We start from the raw sequence: 19,408 nt of genomic DNA on the forward strand, positions 1-19,408 counted from the left end.
TTGGCATCAGAACAGATTCCGACGGTCTCTTCCCAATACCAACCCTAAAATCACTCAACACCGTGCAATCCACAACCAAGGTTACATTAAGAACAAACCCTGGTGTTTGAAAAAATCTCGAATCCACAAACCTAACCCTTGTGGCTTTGGAAACAACAAAGCTACAAACAAAATCAACCAACACAAATCAGTCCATGCAATGGCTGAAGAAAAGAAAAGCGGTGAGATAATTCCCATACAAACCAAGTCTATACAAAGTAGGTCTACAAACACGATTTCAATGGCTGCTGTTGTTGAAGACTTGCGTGCAATGGCTTCTGTTGCAGCAGGCCAAACAAGGCCCATGACAGTTGTCCCAATGCACGGTCCAGAGGGAAAAGAGGCTGCTGCACCGAGAGAAGATACGGGTCCAATGCAATCTTTAATCAAATAGATTTCAATAAATTATGGTTATGACGACGATTCAAGTAAAATTGGCATTGCATGCAAAACATCCACTAAATGAGATTCCGGTGGGATAATTGACTCCGGAGCTACGGATCATATGACATATAATGAATCTCTGTTTCACCACTTAACCGTGCCACCCAAGGAGAATGTTATCACAACACACGGTGAAATTGCTCTAGTTATAGGAGCGGGTTCCATCACACTTACTCCCTTTATAGCTCTGCATAACGCTCTTCTTGTTTCTTCATTGTCGAATCATTTACTTTATATTGGTCAAGTTACGGAACAATTAGATTGTGTTGTACTCATATTTCCCACTTTTTGCCTACTACAGGATATCCAGACATGGATGATCAATTGGCGTGGTACTAAGAGGAGACGGTTATATTATGTGGATGATGTGGTACTGGGCCGACTCAACCTCACTGGTCATAATAACAAGATCAATCAAATTTGGTTATGGCATCGTCGATTAGGACATGCATCCTTCGGTTATTTAAGAAAATTACTTCTGCCTTTATTTAATAGCGTTTCAGACTCTGATTTTCAATGCAAATATTGCATTCTTGCAAAAAGTCATTATACTTCTTACCATTTGAATTTTAATAAAAGATCAGTGTCTTTTGAGTTAATTCACTCCAATGTATGGAGTCCTTCACCAATAGCGACGCACCACGGTAATCGGTGGTTTGTTATTTTTGTAAATGATTGCACCAGAATGACTTGGCTTTATACCATGAGACAAAAGAGTGACGTTGGACAAAATTTCCAACAATTTTATCATATGATGGGAAATCAGTTTTCTATTTCTATCAAAGTCCTTAGATTCGATAATGGTAGAGAATATCTTAATTCTGAACTATCACAATTTTTAGCGGAGCACGACATACTTCACGAGACTACTTGTCCTCAAACTCCTCAACAAAATGTTGTGGTAGAATGTAAGAACATACATATCTTGAAAAATGCATGTGTTCTTCTAATCGGGACTCATGTTCCTCATGCCTATTGGGTGGATGCAATTACATATTCCGTTTATCTCCTTAATTGAGTGCCTTCTTGAGTTCACAACTTCCAATATCCCATGAAAGTCTTGAGGAATTAGGTCACTCAACCTTCTTCTCTCCAATCATCACCCCACATATTTGGATGTGTGGCTTATGTGCATCTTCACAAGAATCAACGAAGAAAATTGGATCTGTTTGTTGTTCGTTGTGTATTTTTGGGATTTAATAGCCAACAAAAGGGATACCGTTGTTACTATCCACCTACTAAGCATTTCTATGTCGCCATGGACGTCACGTTTTCCAAAACCAAGATGTTTTTCATCACTAATCAAACCCACTCTACTCTTTAGGGGAGTTAAATAGTACAGACAAAGACTACAGTTGGTTTGATATCCCACATGAAAGGGACAGTTGGCAAGGTCCCAACAGTGCAGGCGAGACTGAAATTGAAGACGTAAGTGCTGTGAGCACCCCACTTGACCATGCCTTAATAGAAAGCTATGACACATCAGTCCAAACCATACCAATTCAAAGCCCAACAATTCAAATTCAAAGCCGTGACACATCATTCCATTGTGCAACAATTCAAAGTCCAACAATTCAAAGCCCATTAGTAGCCCACGACACAACAATTCAAAGCCCAATGGTGGGTCGCGGCATAACAACTCCAAGGCCAGTAGTGGGCCATCGCATAGCATTCCAAAAACTAGTGGATCTTGACCAAGAAACCCCTGACTGAGAGATAGTTCATGGAGCAAAGAATAATGGGCCTACGCCGTTTATGGATTCAATAGAAAGTAATGGGTCGACGAGTGTTACCGAGACTGCAAACAGAAAATAACTCTCATTATCCTCCAACAGTACATGTTCATGTCCCCATAGATACCCAAGAGGTACGTTCTCATACTCTAAATATTATTGAAAATTCTTATGGGAAACCACCTGACAGGTTTTCTCCGAAAGGAAAAGTGAGATATGCAATTGCACAGTATGTGTCCACTCATCGACTATCACCCAAGTACGAAGCCATGGTGAATCAAATGGTTGAGATTAAAATTCCAATGAAAGTGGAAGAGGCTTTGAGAGATTCCCGTTGGGTAGAAGTCACGTAAGTAGAAATGGAAGCCTTACAAAGAAACTGAGCTTGGTATGTAGCATCACTACCACAAGGGAAGAGATTGATGGGATGCAAATGGGTTTTCACCATAAAGCACAAAGCGGATGGATCCATTGACAAATACAAGGCAAGATTGGTAGCTAAAGGGTACACACATACATTTGGCGTTAATTACCAAGAAACATTTGCTCCGATCGTAAAAATGAATACTATTTGAGTCCTTTTGTCTTTAGATGCTAACCTGGATTGGCCTTTGAAATAGTTCGATGTGAAGAATGTTTTTTTTTTTACATGGAGATCTAGAAGAGGAAGTATACATGAACCTTCCACCAGGATATGAAACACCGAATGAAGCTTGAAAAGCATGTAGACTCCGAAAGACTCTCTACGGACTCAAACAGTCACCTAGGGCATGGCTTGGAAGATTCACTGAAGCAATGAAAAAATATGGCCATAGACAAGGAAATGTGGACCACATCATGTTTATCAAATGCATGGAAGGTAATGTTACTTTGTTGATAATATATGTGGATGATATGGTAGTCACTGGTGATCATACAAAAGAGATAAAAAGGCTGTAGGGATATCTCTCATTAGAATTTGAGATGAAGGATTTAGGAGGCTTGAAATACTTCTTGGACATTGAAGTTACTTGTTCTCGTGACGGTATTTACTTGTCTCAGCGGAAGTATATTCTTGATATTCTCTCTGAAACAAGAATATTGGCCTGTAAACCAGTTGAAACTCCTATTGTGCAGAATCATCACCTGCCGATATACCAGAATCAAGTGCTTACCAATAAAGAAATATATCATAGATTGGTAGGACGATTGATCTACCTATTGCTTACACGTCCAGATATTGCATATGCAGTCAGCATTGTAAGTTAGTTTATGCACGCACCCAGTAAGGATCACATGGCAGCAGTGATGCATATACTGAGTTATCTGAAAGGTGCACCGAGTAAATGATTAATCTTCAAGAAGCATGGATATATGGAGGTGAAGGGGTAGTTGATGCTGACTGGGCGGGAAACATTACTAATCGTCACTCCACATCAGGCAACTTCACATTTGTAGCAGGAAATTTGGTAACATGAAGAAGTAAGAAGCAAAATGTAGTAGCTAGATCCACCGCTGAGGCATAGTATAGGGGGATGGCTCATGGAATTTGTGAATTGTTATGGCTCATGATTCTTCTCATTGGGATTGGGTTCAAGACTCAGGGGGCTATGTTATTATACTGTGACAACCAAGCTGCAAGAGAAATAGCCAATAATCCTGTACAAAGCATGCGGAGGTAGATAGACACTTCATCAAAGAGAAGTTAGATGTCAAATTGACAATTATATATTTACCTCATAGAGAGAAGAATAATATACACAATTCAAACCCCAAAACACAGATCACTAGTACTTGCTTAACGGTACTTGAATAAAGATTCCTCATCAACTACTAGATTCCAATAAGTTTCAATTCAAACCCTAAACACTTATATCTTTATCTCGAACTAGCTAGATTAATCTAATTATTGGGAAGGAAAGGTATGTTTACAGGGATTGCGATTTACAATAAGACTGAACCCATTGAAGTTTGAAGTATTTTCGAACTGGTCTTACAACTGGTAGAACAAGTTCATCGCAATGGACACAACAGAGACCTGGTTTTGAGGGTCATACATGCTCGTGTAACCTGGATTTAATGCAAGTTTTCTTCTTGTGCGTGGATCAGTTGATTCATGTCTCTCTCTTTTAGAATTTAGAAGTGATGATTGAATCGTTAAGCTAATGCTAAGGTGTTTACCGATTGCATTGTTCATCATCCCACGAGTATTCAATCATATGTGATCGAAATTGGGTTGACCTTCCACCCGCCTGAGTGGTAGGGACGCTCAAAACGTCACGCTTAAACGGTTGGATCCAGCTCCATGCTTGGAGGATCGCGAAATAAAATACAGTCAATTTCCACAAATATCGGCAACAAAGCATGTGAATACTCCAATAAATAAAGTATACAAAATCATCCATTAAAATAACACTTAAAATTTTCCTCATTCAAAACAACATTGTCCAATTTCTACTCCAACAAGGTGAAACTAAAACACCAACAAATCACAAACCCCAAAAACCAAAAACCAAAAGAAAATTATATCCAAGTAAAGCGGAAGGCAATCTCAATTTGATTCACAAATCAATGGCTTAACTTACTTAGCTAGAAGAATAGTCTAATTTTGATTTGGATAATCCTCACTGTGTAGCGAATTTCGATAATCCCATCAATGCTAGCTCAAGTTTAAGGATCATATGCGTTCACAGCGAACTAAAACGTCCCACATTGTGCCGATGGCGAGAACTGAGGGCAAAACAAACTGGGACCCGAAAGCAGGTGTTAGGTCACTGCTCTTGCTCTTCACTGGGGCGGCTTCGGGGGGTGGAGGCATGTTTTCAACTTTAACGGCGAGCTTCATGCCACCATAGCAGTACCCCTTGCTCGTAATGAAGTAGTAGTCCCTTGTCACATTCAGCGGAACCACATCTCTTCCGGCTCCGGTGGTCCAGTTGTGAAGGGGATGTTCAGCATTGCACGAGACATAGTTTGTCTGGTTCACCTCTATAACATCCATTTGGTTCCTATCATAAACAAAAACTAGAGGAAAAAGAAAAATGGAATTACCAACTAGCTCAAAATATATAATTTTCTACTTATTTTAAGTTTTCGTGTAGTATAGCGCGAATTTTTACTAAGGAATTGATTTCCGGACACTCTTGTTCATTTTCGGATTTCCCTTGAGTTGACTAACCAAAAGATACATTAAAATATGAATGTAAATTGTTGTATAACAATCATATAATAAGACAGGAACTGTGACACTGACAGTGGCCCTCTTCACAGAAAAAGCCAAAAAGCCAAGAGGAAAACAACTAGAAAAAGTTGCAGATCTGAATCAGCCAGGATGATAGATACAAAATGCTAGAACATAACAGACTGCCTGTATGCTGTGGACTTTGAAGATAATTACCAAAATTTAAATGCTTCTTACGAAAATTTAAATGCTTCTTTTTCCTTTTCCTGCATATTTTTTTCCGTAGGCAAATCTGAGTTTTAACATTTCAATACTTAAATAATTAACTAAGATTTAGCATAAGCTTTACACAGCAAGAAACAAAATTCAGAAAAACTCCTTAATTGGTAATCTGATTATATTTAAACTGTTTATAACAAATTTAAGCAATTACAGTAACCACACATGCATTCTCATAACTTGAATAACCACAGTTGTAATCTTTTCTTCTTTTTTTCCTGCATTTTTTCAGAGGGGAAAACTGAATTTAACTTGAAGTTTACACATCAAGAAACAAACTTTTAAAAATAAGTCCTTTTATCATCTAAAACAATCAGAAGCATCATCAACCAAGCAATAGAAAATTTGAGCTGTGAATTAACAAACAGAGAACAAAAAAGCATTGACGGACAAAACAACAACTTAATGGATCTGAGAGAAGGGAAGGAAAGATGAGCTTACAGAGCCAGTCTCCATTGTAAAAGTGCTGATCCTTAGCCCAAATAGTATAGTTGACATTGCTGGTCCAACCCATTTTCCCTCCCACCATATATCTCGTAGCTGATGCTTCTGGAAGTTCCATCACCACCACCAAGCACAAAAGCACCACCACCGCCGTAGCTCTCTCTTTCTCCATTGCTCTCGCTCACTCTATCAGTCTTTCACATGCAGTAGCAGTTGTTCTGGAAAGCTCTGTCTAAAAAAGCACTTTGCTTTTGAGCTTTTTGGGCTCTTAATTTTTGTTGGGCGGTTTGATTTACACGAGGTTTCAGTTTCAGGATCCACATGTACCGTGGGCTACTTATCCAGATAATTCGGGTCCTATAAACAATATTATATTTCTCATATTTCAACTTTTATGTTAAAAAATGTTAAAGCTGTGCCTGTTCACAATGGAAAAAGATCTCATCGCCAGATCATTTTCCTAGGGATCCAACAATCGTATTTGTTCATTGTACATCGTACGGTTAGTTTTCATTAGATACTATTTATATTTGAATTTTAAATTTTAAATTTTAAATGATTTCTGATCGCACGATGTACGATAAACGGATACAATTATGGAATTCCTATGATCCCTAGAAAAAGAATCTGGCGAGGATCCTTTTGCGTTCATAATTGCAAGAACCTAATTGTTATACATTAATTAAGATTGAGTGTTTAGTGATTAAAAATAATTAAATTGAGATCAAGTGTTGGTTGATTACAATAACCTAATTGTTATACATTAATTAAGATTGAGTGTTTAGTGATTAAAAATAAGGGGTTTTTGAACATTAGTCCTTGCAAAAGATTAAAATTAAAAAAAAACTGATGCTAGATTAAATATTCAATTTAATCCCTTGAGTGTACTTTTATCAAAATTTACACTCAATTTTTCTTATTTAATGTGTATTTTTATTTAATCTCTCCATATTAAATTTTAATTTTATTAATATGTACATATTTAATTTTTTAATTAGAAATGAACGTAAATGAGAAAATATTAAAAAAAATTGTGATACAAAAATATATAGATACATAAGTGTATATAAATGATTGTACCAAATTATATAAAATTGACTTTTTTGTACCAAAATATTTGTACCTACATGATTGTACCGAAATATATTATAATGAACCTAAATGTATGTATTGAAATGTATTATATTGAATTAATGTACCTAAATGTCAATACCGAAATGTATGTACCAAAATGTACGAACCTAAATGTCAATACCGAAATGTATGTACCAAAATGTACGAACCTAAATGTCAATACCGAAAATGTATATATGTACCTAAATATTAATACCAAAATGTATGTACCTAAATGTATTTACCGAAATAATAATTGAATTAATGTACCTAAAAGTCGATACTGAAATGTGTGTATCAAAGTGTACGTAACGAAATGCATTATATTGATCGAAATGCATTATATTGAATCAATGTAACTACATGTTTGTACCGATAGATATACCAAAATATTTAAATGTATTAATGTACCTAAATGAAGAACATACAAAATTGTTACCGGAATATATATTATAAAAAATTTAGTTGCCTAAATGTAGACATTAAAATATATTATGATGAATGAAATAAAAATTAAATTTAAATGTAATTAATACATTAAAATAAAAATAAAAAGATAAAATAAAACATCAAAATACAACTAATAAATGATATGATTAAACGTGCTAGGGACTAAAATTGGATTTTAATCTTACATATGGTTATAATCTAAAACTCATCTTTTTTAGGGATTAAAATGAAGTTTTCTATAAAAATAATTAAATTAAGATCAATTGTTGGTTGATTACTGTGTTCAAACTAGGATAATGGGACAATCGTCTTTTGTCTGAATGTGCAGTTGTGAGTAATCTTAAGTTTAACGGCAGTTTCACTGCTTTTGAAGTAAATTAGGCAATCTTTACGTTAAATCTTACAACAAAATGGTGAAATCCGGCTCAAAGTTGCTTGTGGGTTATAGATTTCTTTAAACAACCAAACAATGAGAAGCGAAATTCGATGATGAATTAAGTGTGATTTTGAATCGCACAATCATGTTGTGTTATTAATTTACTTATTTTATAATACGCATGTTTGTAGTCCATGACATGCCAATTATGTAGCACAACTCTATTAAAACACACATATTATGACCGCCACGTGATCATACTAATCCAGAATACTAACAAACACGACATAGCTAAGGCATGTTTTCAACTTTAACGGCAATCTTCATGCCACTGTAGCAGAACCCATTGCTACTAATGAAGTAGTAGTGCCTTGGCTCATTCAGTGGAACAATATCTCTTCCGGCTCCGGTGGTCCAGTTGTGAAGGGGATGTTCAACATTGCACGAGACATAGTTTGTCTGGTTTACCTCTAGAACATCATTTTGGTTCCTATCATACACAAAAACTGGAGGGAAAAGAAAAACAGAATTACCAACTACTACTAGCATAAAATACATAGTTTTCTTAGAAGTAAATTAATATTTGTTACTTGTTTATTTGAAGTTTTCGCATAGTGTTGGACGAACTTTTACTAAAGAATTGATTTTCACACACTTCTGTTCATTTTTAGGATTTTTGTTTCATCCACTACACTTTAGAACTAACCAAAAGATACATTAAGATATGAAGGTAAAATTGTTGTATGACAAGCATATAAGAAGACATTGGATTTTCTTCACAGCAAAAACCAAAAGACACATGCATTCTCATAACTTGAATAACCAAAATTGTAATTTTCTTTCTTTCTTTTCCCTGCGTTTTTCAGCGGGAAAAACTGAATTTTAACTTACCTTTACACATCAAGAAACAAACTTTTAATAAAAAGTGCTTTTAATTCATCAAATAAAAATGGAAAAGCGGATTTTAAGCACAACCCATTAAGCCATTTTCACATCTAACACACTATCATCAACCAAAGAAAAAAAAACTTGAGCTAATACTAACAAAGAACAAAAGGCATTGACAGAAAAGCAAAAACTCAATGGATTTGAGAGAAGGGAAAGGAAGATGAGCTTACAGAGCCAGTCTCCATTGTAAAAGTGCTTATCCTGAGCCCAAATAGTATAGTTGACATTGCTGGTCCAACCCATTTTCCCTCCCACTAAATATCTCGTAGCTGATGCTTCTGGAAGTTCGATCACCACTGCCAAGCACAAAAGCACTACCACCACCATGGCTCCCTTTCTCTCCATTGCTTTCTCACTCTATCAGTCTCTGATAAGCAGTTGCAGTTGCTCTGGGCAGCTGTGTCTAAAAAAGCACTTTGCTTTTGAGCTTTTTTAGCTACTTATCCAGATAATTTGAGCTACAGTATGCTCTGTATTTAAACCATTCCTAAAACAAAAGAATATTTCTACTAATGCTTAATGTGTAATGAATGACATCTTTTTCTTTTGCTAATGTTAAGCTAGATGCATAAAGTCTACACATTTACACTCGATGCTCCGTATTTAAACCATCCCTAAAACAAAAGAATATTTCTACTAGTGTCTAATGTGTAATGAATGACATATTTTTCTTCTGCTAATGTTAAGCTAGATGCATAAAGTTTACACATTTACACTCGATGCTCTGTATTTAAACCATCCCTAAAACAAAAGAATATTTCTACTAGTGTCTAATGTGTAATGAATGACATCCTTTTCTTCTACTAATGTTAAGTTAGATGCAAGGTCTACACATTTACACTTGATGCCCCGTATTTATACCCCCTCCCAAAAACAGAAGAACATTTCTACTAATATCTAATGTGTAATAAATGACATATTTTTCTTCTGCTAAGGTTTGGCCCAAGCAATCAAGGTATGAAAAGCAAACCAAATCAAAAGGGTTAATGGTCGTTTGGCACGTTGTAAACCATGTGCCGTTACAGCTAAAAGCACAATTGCACAAGACCCAAATCCAGTCCACCTGCTTTTGCTGTGCACATAGTTTAGCAACAGGGACATAATTTAAAGAGGGTAGTTTCCCTCAGTCCTCACTCTGTAAATGTTGCATGAGAATATTTTTGTAAGAAGGACATAATTTACAAGTACTTATATTGTGAATTCTTCTAAGAGAAACATAATACACTTGGAAATATGTTTCCTAAGAAAGCGCTTCTATAATTTAAAAGTACTTCTAAGTACTTCTAAGTTTTCCATCACGTATATTCATAAGTGGTTTTGGTTGTTAAAAAATATTTTTAACCCTTTCAGAAACAGTTACAAACATAACCTCACTAGCCCTCCTTGCTTATAATAGTGTGTGAAAAAGTTTACACCTTGAGAAGTGAGTTTTGAATATTTTCGAGCACCAATAACAGTCTTCAATTGGAACTTCGAAAACAAAAAAATGTTGGGGATGGCTGTCTAGAACAAGCCCAACAGTTTTAGTTGGGTGGCACTAACATTCAGTAAGCTAGAGTGGGCTACAAAACTTACACATATATATAGATAGATAGACTGCAAAACGACCTGTACTTATTTTAATCATACAACAATAACATGTCTTTGCACCCCTCTTAGCATCCACATCAAATCGTAAAATTATAGGTAAAAGCATAAGCAGCTCCCCATACTTCTGAAAATAAGCACAATTTCAAAAAGCACAAATTTCTGTACTTGGATAGAAATAGATATTAAATACTGGTTTAACTTTCTCTCAGTCCAACCTTCTTAACAAGTATTCCACTTGAACTTCCTTTGTCATTGGCATGATCCAATCCCCATATAAGTCTGCAACCAAGGTTGGTTTTATCTTATAAACCAGGTTGGGATTTTTCTTTTCCCCTTCGTACAAGGTCACTTCTTGCCCGTAAGTTTTCGCCTTCATTTCCACCCTCTTTATGATTGCCTCCTCAACCGTTGGATAAGTCAACAAAGCCATCACCTTGTCCCTGTTCTGAAAAAAATAAAGAATACAGACTAAGAGCGCGGAACATCCAAAACTAATTGTGACAAAAGGATAGAGAAATACATTCAAGACCATGTACCTGTTCGATAATGGCAGCTTCATAGGCATTTGGATTGGATCGAAATTTGCACTCTGCAACAAATTTACCATAATGGATTCTCTTGGACAGAGCCTGCCATCATAGCAATCCCGGTAAGAATTTAGAAATGCTAATTTAAAAACTACTCGCAGTTAATTACTGAATCTATTAAGAGCAAGAAATCACGTGCATAATATTGTGCTAAGGGTAAGATTAGGTACAATTTGAATACCTGCAAGCACATTGTGTCACAAACAGCAGTTGAACCGTAGTTACCATCATCTCCTTCTTTAACCAGTCTTGGAATAATATCTCTGAAGTACATTTCCCAAACTTTTCTGTTTATGTTAATAGAGTTGGCAATGGGATGCAGAACCTGTTTTCAAGTTGGACATATATATTCAGATTCCGAATGAAAGTAGTTGCCACTCGGAAAATGAGAACAACAATTGCCGTTGCCTTGCAACAATGGTAGTACAAATAGGACAGATGCAGAAAGCGGGGAGATAAAAAGAAAGTTCTCCTATTGGAAGGGCTACATCATTGTAGTGAATTTTCAGTTTGACAATGACCAACAAGACGTTTCTTTAACTGTTTCCCATCGGCGTTAGATTTTAAATGTCTAGTTTTTCGGTTAAATCAAATTTTTTTAACATATTTTTTGCTGCAGATGGATACACATAATTGACTACCATTTTAAATTGATCTAGGAGTGTTACAGAGCAAGTTATCTATTAAATAGCTTCGGATGTAATTTTCTTTTGAGCATGTAATACCATCAAAAGACTCCGTTTTCTTTGCTTTAGACCATGTTGAGCTGAACACATCGGCCAAAAAAGAAAACAGAGCCCCCATGTTCAACACAACTTTCTCGATCACAATCAGCCCCGTTCAAGTTATTTATCAGACCTTTTCAAATGTTTCTCATAGTTTGTCCCTTGCAGCCTTGCAGGAGAGGGATAATAACCGTATGTTTTCAGAATTTTCTAAACTATTACATATATTCTTCAAATTATATAAAAACTGAAAACAGCCACATGGAGGATCTGGGAGGCCATCGCCGCGCCAGGCCTGCATGTGGCCCTGCTGCTTTCCTTAAGTAAAGATAATCACAAGCTTGGGCATAATCAACTTCATTGTTCCAAATGTATGTTATATATTACCTGGGGGTAGTGCAGAGGTGGCAACACTGGTTCAGGTACGTCATTCGGAAAGAAAGGATGCTCATCAGGACTGCTGAATCTTCCCACCTAATAGCAATGCAAAGACAATAAGAAACCCCACAAGTCCTTTTTTTTGAGTGTTCTTAGTGTTCATGTTAAGATTTAGCATACCTGGCCATGAAGTTTTTCTGTTTCTTTAAGAATGTGTTCTACCAAGGAGCCGTGGAACCCATCAACGGGGAAAGCATTGGGGTCATATGTAGGCAAATTATGACAATATTGAGCTCTCTCTAACAGGCTAAAAATTATGCTATCCTCCTGCCGGATCAAAGAATGTCTTATACCTTCTAGTGTCAAACTATCGGTTTCATCCACCCTTTTCTTTGTAGCCAATGATCTTCACAAATAGGTAGCATAGTATTAGAATCTAGCCAAAGTAAATTGAAAGCAAGACGCTCCAATCAATAATATGCTTTTTTATGACCAACGATGGATTTAATTTTTAGTGACTACAAGCATACGTTTTTATGCAAAACCATCAAGAAGTACGTACCAGATTTCTAACAATTTAAGCCACAGTCATAGTATTCAAGTGTTGAAACTTTTTAGGCAAAAATAACACTGAAAAAGTTAAACGATAGTATTTTCATTCATAATTCATGGTAAAAACAAAATTGCAAACTATAGTTGTCCACGGCTTTTATAATTTGAAAACGCAACATTATATCTTTATCAATACAAGAAAAAACATATTTTTCACCGTAAACAATTAATGTATCACTCAACTAACCGGAAAACTTGAACTATAACCGAATTACTTGGACTAGAAATAACCGGAATTCTTGAACTTGAATTAACCGGAATACTTGAAGAAGCCCGACTAATTAATCAATCTATCAAGCAAAAACTCCATAACAATTAACCAAAACAATCAAGTACTGGAATTCTATTTCAAAATAATATCTTTGAACAATCAATGCAGTTCATATGAATTGGAGTTACTGAACAATTGGCATAGTTGGATAATATGTGCACAGAAAAAATAAAATCATGCCAATTTCCAGGAAAAAGAAAAACAATACAAAAGCAGAATAAACATAGAAATCTCATAAAACAGAACAACCAACAGATCCATAAAAGAACAAACATGGAAAATCATAAAACCCAACAAGTTAAGGCAAAAGGGTTGCTGTATTTGTACCCAATGGAGGTCGAAGCAGCCTGGACAGATAAATTTGGTTTCTTTGGCAGGGAATAATTGAGGCATGCGAAACTGTTGGATTGCATTGCTTTCAAGGGCAGTAAATAATTGGGTCTTGAATTGGAAACGTGGGGAGCTGAAAGAGTGGCAGGAGAGGAGGCCATCAGCAACTTAGCCTCCATTTATGAGAGAGAGAGAGAGATGGGCTCTTTGAGAAATCAGGAGAAAGAATGAAGGAATTGGACTGGGACTATGGTGGTGGTGGGAAAGGAGATGGAGAGGGGGGTAGGTGTGGAGGTTGAATTGGAGGTGGGTAGGCTGAAGAGAGCATGCACCAACGCAAAAAATGATCCCTTCACATTACTTTTTTGTGTTTTGTGTGTTTAGTGAGACTTCTGTCTTGATTGGTTTGTTAGATGTCAGCATGTGGGACATTTGAGTTTGAGTTTGAGTTTGAGTTTGAGTACGTTTTTATTTAATAATGCAATATAATGTGTAAAATTTTCTTTACACAATATTGAACTCTTTTCATCTCATTTGTTGTTCTCTTATTGAAATAAAACTTACTTGATATGTCATGATTGCTACAATATTTTAAATCAATTACGTATTATGCTACGAATTAAACACGCATAATTATATTAAAACGTTAAAACATATAACCATGAGGGAACAAATAATAGTTCTCACCAATCCATTTACGGACTACGCACTATACTACGGATTAAGCACGCACAATTGTCTTCCACAAATTGTGAGTGGTTGGTTGGTGGATGGAACAACTTGAGAAGTATCACTTCACAGGGAGTTATTTAAGAATAAAGAAAAAGACAAAAATGGCCATGAGCTCTCCACTTTCATTCCTAAAACCTCTTATTACATGACACTTGTGAGTTTAACAACTCTCGATTGATTAAATATTGACTGATCACTTGAGTTTTGTTCTTCTTTTATTTTTATTTGAATTAACATTTGCTTTGTTTAAGCATTCAGTGGTGAAAGAATGTAAAGAGTGGGCAGCTCGGGCATATACTCTTAATTAAGTGTTTTCCAGAAGGAAATATGTAAGAATAAACTATCCTATAGCATCACTATGGAATTCAACAATCAAAATTAGTTCATAGGGTGACATTTTTGACACACTCGTTTTTGTATGTTTGCACTCTTAGAGTTAGTACACTCCATTAAAGCAATTATTGTCTAGGCAATTGGACAAACAACAATATTTGGCTAGTCAAAGATTAGTAGGAATTCTTAGTCAAATTTTTTCAAAATAGTTCATTGTCAATTTATAGAACCTCGTATTTATAATAAGAACTGTTCAAATTATAAATCATCATATAAAGATCGTATTTGTAAAAAAAATCAATTAAAACTAAGGTCATTTAGTCATCAAACTTTTTAAAAACAAATGAACGGTATTACTAAAAGTATTACAAACCTTCTATGTACTTGCTATAATAGATTGACTAAACGACTTTAATTTTAATTTATTTTTTACAGAGTTGATCTTTACAATGTGATTCATAGTATGAACGGTTCTGATCATAAACACAAAGCTCTGTGATTAAAACACTAAGAGTTTTGAGTAGGAGTTCTTACTCATCTTTGAGCAGCCAAGTATTGTTCTTGAACAAATAGTGAATAGTAATTATTATGCATCTGCACCCCATAAAAGAATTGCCTGGACAATTAGTATTAAAACTCTCTCTTAAAAAATAATAATAAAAGATAATTTTATGTTTAATTTCAAATAAGTTTTTAACAAATCCCGTCACACCACGTGTCATTATCCGAAATTAAAATTTTAGTGGATAGATTTTTGGTTAGATTTGTAATCAATCCTATAACGCCATGTGTCATGATCCTGTAAGAGTTGTGGATAAATTTCCGACAAATTTTTTAACCAATCTTGTTAAGTCACGTGTCACTATTTGTTCAAAATCTTTACGGATAATTTTCGATAAGATTTTAACTAATCACAGCGTGCCACGTGACATTATCTACAACCTCATCTTTTTTTTCCCTCCATTTAAACCCTACATCCAACCTAAACTCACATACCAAATTCCAAATCTCTTTGAATCCTTTTTCATAGTGTATAAATCTTGAGTTCTTACAATTCTTCTTCAATGACATTGTTAGAAATCGAATAGCAACATAATGAACTTTTCAATCTCGAGGAGCAAGAAATGAGTACATGTGCAAGGGTATAAAATTATATATAGGAGTACATGTGCATCTTCAGATGGTGTGTAACTCTTCAATTACACCCATTGAATTGGACACATTGCTTCCCCAAAAGCTGCCTGTAAGGTTACAACTTTTCATGCTAATATAACCTTCAAATGTGATGAAAAGTCACAAATTCCTCGGTGTTACAATTCTGCAAAAAGCAATTTTCCAAAGAGGCTGTATCATGGCATTGCCTTTGGATATTGTATATTATCCAAGCCTCCGAGGATATCACGTTGTTCAGTAAGCATGCTTTTACATCATCTGTTACTGGTCAAGGAATCGAAGGTTTATAAACGGCAATATTGGAGATTGTTGGTCTCGACAAAATTTGTGTGGGTAGCCACAGACTCAGTCCCCATGACAAAATCCTATCAAAACTTCAGAATTATGCTCATTAGCCTGAAACACATTTCTGCAGTAGAATACAACTCTTGAGGGTCCGTTTGGTACGTGGGACGGACGGGACGGAACGGGACGAGGCGTTCCGTCGTGCGTTTGGTACACTAAAAATGGATGGAACACGTTGTTCCACGGGACAAAAATTTGGTGTTTTTGCGTCCCGCCTCCCCCTGGAACGGGTTGTTTCACGTATGTGGAACACAAAAACTCCACTGTCTACCCTCCCTCTCTCTCCCGCATCCTCCCTCTCTCATGTAGCCTCCTCCTCCACCACAAACCCAACAACCCAAATGCTTCGTTACCCAAACGTAGCTTCGTTACCCAGCAACCCAGATGAATTCAAGCTTGATTTCGGGCTTTCCGGGCTGAGTCGAAGACGAATCCGCCAAAATACCGGCAAAACAGACTGAAACGTAGTCGATAAATTGGTTTTGAAAATAAATTGGGAATAAATTTAGTCGCCTCGCTCTCGGTGTCACCCATTGAAGCAGGTTTTCGCACTCTGCAGCTAAACAATGGGTTTGGGCGGGACAACCTTGCAAACCCTGAAGCTCGCCCCAATTCCTCCACCTTCATTTTCTTCTTCTTTCCGCTCCGTTTTCCCAAACCTTTCTCTGCCGCCATAGCCGCAAACAAAGACTTCCACTTCCTCCGCCCTTCTTCGTCAGAGGCCTTTCAGCCCCGGCCGCACAGGCAACTGCCATCGCATCCCCAAAAGAAACAAGCCCAGATGAAAAGGGTTCGATCATTTCACAACCCTATTTGTAGTTTGAATAAATTGGAGCTTAATTTTTTATTTTTCTGGTTAATATATTGTGTTTTTCTTTGCGGGGAGATGCAGGTGTGAAGCAGCAATGGAAAGCAGCGATAGACTTCAAATGGATAAGGGACAACAAGGGTAAGTTAGTCATTTAATCCAGTTTCGTTCTATTCCATCTTGCCAGTACCTAACATGACATGAATCTTTGTTTCGTCCCGTCCCGTCTGCGTACCAATCGCTAGCTGAGAGCACAAATTCGACAGGAAGAATCCCCCCGGTGACATATGGAAGAGGGAAAATTTGAAATGAATAGCTCCTGTAAAAAAAAGGTGTAATTAGCTAGATTCAAATGAAACGTTTTAACTCACCATGTTGGCCATAACTTGCATAAACAGCATTGTTAACGACACCGTCTTGATCAAGTTCAGAATCCCGGACTTTGAGCTCAACAACTCACTCATTCTGCAAAGTCCAAAAAGGCCAAGGCTTTAATTAAAAAATAAATCCTTTCAGCGACAAAATTAAGGCTCGTTTGATATCCATTTCGCGTTCTTGAAACAATAACCAAAAACTAATAACGAAAGCACGAGGATTATAGCTCAAGTCGGTTAAGAGCATTCCAGAGTTCAAATCCCCTCCCCAATATCGTTTGTATCGAAATGGTTATCAAACGCAACACCAAAAATCTAAAATTCAACGAACAAAGTGAGAGATTTAGGTACATTATACTATTTTCATCTCACAATCAACAAAACCGTGATATTTCGTGTAAGAATTGCAATGGTATGACGATTCGAATACATACATAGAGAATGCCGCCAAATTAAACAAGCAACATCTCTGCAGCTCCGCCCGGTCAAAAGTGCTCGGCAGCTCCGCTCGGAGCAGAGACAGAGACAGAGACGGAGACGGAGGTTGCGTTGGGCAGGTTTTGTTTGGATCTGTAAACCCAGCGAATCAAATGAGCAAAGAAAAAGCAATCGAAATCAGCGTTTAAGTTCTAATTAACCCAGAAACAATAACACAAAGCTAAAAATGTGAAATTAGATCTGTTTACAATTGACTATTCACAAATTAAAAAGGAGAGATAAAAGAAATGCCAGTGACTTACGGATTGGATAAGAAGAAAAAGGACCTGCTTGGAATTTTCAAATTTTTTCCCTTCTGGAAACATCTTCGTCGTTCGCACGAAAATGCCAATCCGTCTAAAACGTACAGGACAAAATTGCCCTTGCCAATATCAGCCCAAATCTGATGATTTTGTTGTAAATATCGTGAGACTGTAGCTAAGTTACAGTCAATTGCTCCTGCCATCTACCCCTACTTTGGGCCGTTTTGGTCCAGGCCCTTAGGCCTTTGGGCCATTTAAATGCAAAAATTTGTAGAATGGTAATTTGGTAAATAAATCAAAATCAGGAAATTTGCTCTGTAGCTTATGAATATCAGCCTGATGGCAATTTTGTAAATAAATTGAAATCAACTCAAAATTGCACAGTGCCACTCTCCTCCCTATTTTTTTTTTTGAAACAAGGAAAATCCCATTCCAAGGCAACAGTCACCATACACAAGGAAAGTCAGATAACCTGACCAACAAAACACAAACAAGCAAGATAGGGAATACATAAGACGCTGCCAAAATAAGGCTAACACGTCATCCCACCCCACACCAAGCCTACCTAAGAAGGACAAGATAAACCATCTTTGTTCAAAATCCTCACCAACGAAGATGGGGTCTATTAGACTAAAGTAATTTAGGGAGGCTATGGGCAATTAGAACTCTTGCTAATCCACAGTGGATTGAAACTTACTTCCAATTCTTCTTTTAGTGATTATTAATTTTCAGGGCTTCCACAAATCATGAGTTACACTTAAAAGTATGTCATAGCTTCCCAAGCTAAGTAGAAGATGTGGAGAACCTATTTAGTTGGGGACTACAATGTAATATGATATTTCTCTATATCAAATACTCTTGATCACATTGTTTGGTGATGAACGAGGATATCTGAGATAAAGTATGAGGGCTGCAATTGAAGATAAGATGAGAAAACATCGGTTAAGGTGGTTTGGACACGTAAACCGAAGATCTATAGATGCTCCGGTTAGAAGATGTGAGTATAAGAGGGAGGCTCAGGGTAAAATGGGTAGATGAGGACCTACAAAGACTTGAAAAGAGACTTTAAGAAAAGATATGAAGTACTTGGAGCTATCGGAATACTTAGAGCAAAACTAAGTACGATTGCGTTCTAATATTCATATAGTCGATTCCATTTAATAGGATAAAGTTTGGTTGTTGTTGTTGTTGCTGCTGTTGTGGTATTATAGTAATTTTAAGTACTGCTTGGTTATCGCATCAATTAGTATTACAGTACAATCAATTTGTTGGAAAGCGAAAGAACATTGATACAATGATAGCTAGCGGCTGGCAAGTTTTCTTTCTCTGTAGCCTGTAGACTACGAGTCTTGGTCATGTTTTCCTGAGTCCTTTGCTTGATTGCTAAGCAAAATATCAACTATAACTTACAGGTGTCCAGGTGT

The 19,408-nt window shown here is 36.5% G+C and overlaps 3 protein-coding genes and 2 long non-coding RNA genes across 5 annotated transcripts; 1 reads left to right on the forward strand and 4 right to left on the reverse strand.

Moving 5' to 3' along the window:
• Positions 1-4,578: 4,578 nt before the first annotated feature.
• LOC103421636 (early nodulin-like protein 17) lies at positions 4,579-6,464 on the reverse strand. The gene is made up of 2 exons (XM_029107834.2): positions 6,097-6,464; positions 4,579-5,219 (listed from the first exon to the last, which is right to left on the reverse strand). The coding sequence occupies exons 1-2, from the start codon at positions 6,269-6,271 to the stop codon at positions 4,873-4,875; spliced, it is 522 nt and encodes a 173-aa protein (XP_028963667.1). The 5' UTR covers positions 6,272-6,464; the 3' UTR covers positions 4,579-4,872.
• A 1,865-nt stretch (positions 6,465-8,329) lies between these two features.
• On the reverse strand, positions 8,330-9,331 carry LOC114826910 (early nodulin-like protein 17). Its single transcript, XM_029107835.2, has 2 exons — positions 9,157-9,331; positions 8,330-8,544 (listed from the first exon to the last, which is right to left on the reverse strand). Exons 1-2 carry the CDS (start codon positions 9,329-9,331, stop codon positions 8,330-8,332), a joined length of 390 nt encoding a protein of 129 aa, XP_028963668.1.
• Positions 9,332-10,580: 1,249 nt separating this feature from the next.
• On the reverse strand, positions 10,581-13,882 carry LOC114826909 (chorismate mutase 1, chloroplastic-like). The gene is made up of 6 exons (XM_029107833.2): positions 13,477-13,882; positions 12,447-12,672; positions 12,276-12,362; positions 11,345-11,488; positions 11,113-11,205; positions 10,581-11,021 (listed from the first exon to the last, which is right to left on the reverse strand). The coding sequence occupies exons 1-6, from the start codon at positions 13,656-13,658 to the stop codon at positions 10,782-10,784; spliced, it is 972 nt and encodes a 323-aa protein (XP_028963666.1). The 5' UTR covers positions 13,659-13,882; the 3' UTR covers positions 10,581-10,781.
• A 2,849-nt stretch (positions 13,883-16,731) lies between these two features.
• Positions 16,732-17,239, forward strand: LOC139188126 (uncharacterized). Its single transcript, XR_011571325.1, has 2 exons — positions 16,732-16,852; positions 16,955-17,239. It is a non-coding gene; the product is annotated as an uncharacterized lncRNA (long non-coding RNA).
• LOC103442388 (uncharacterized) lies at positions 16,958-18,080 on the reverse strand. Its single transcript, XR_530389.4, has 3 exons — positions 17,985-18,080; positions 17,679-17,814; positions 16,958-17,335 (listed from the first exon to the last, which is right to left on the reverse strand). It is a non-coding gene; the product is annotated as an uncharacterized lncRNA (long non-coding RNA).
• Between the last annotated feature and the right edge of the window lie 1,328 nt (positions 18,081-19,408).

The sequence above is a fragment of the Malus domestica genome, chromosome 09 (genome assembly GCF_042453785.1).
Source record: "Malus domestica chromosome 09, GDT2T_hap1".
Lineage (NCBI taxonomy): Eukaryota > Viridiplantae > Streptophyta > Magnoliopsida > Rosales > Rosaceae > Malus > Malus domestica.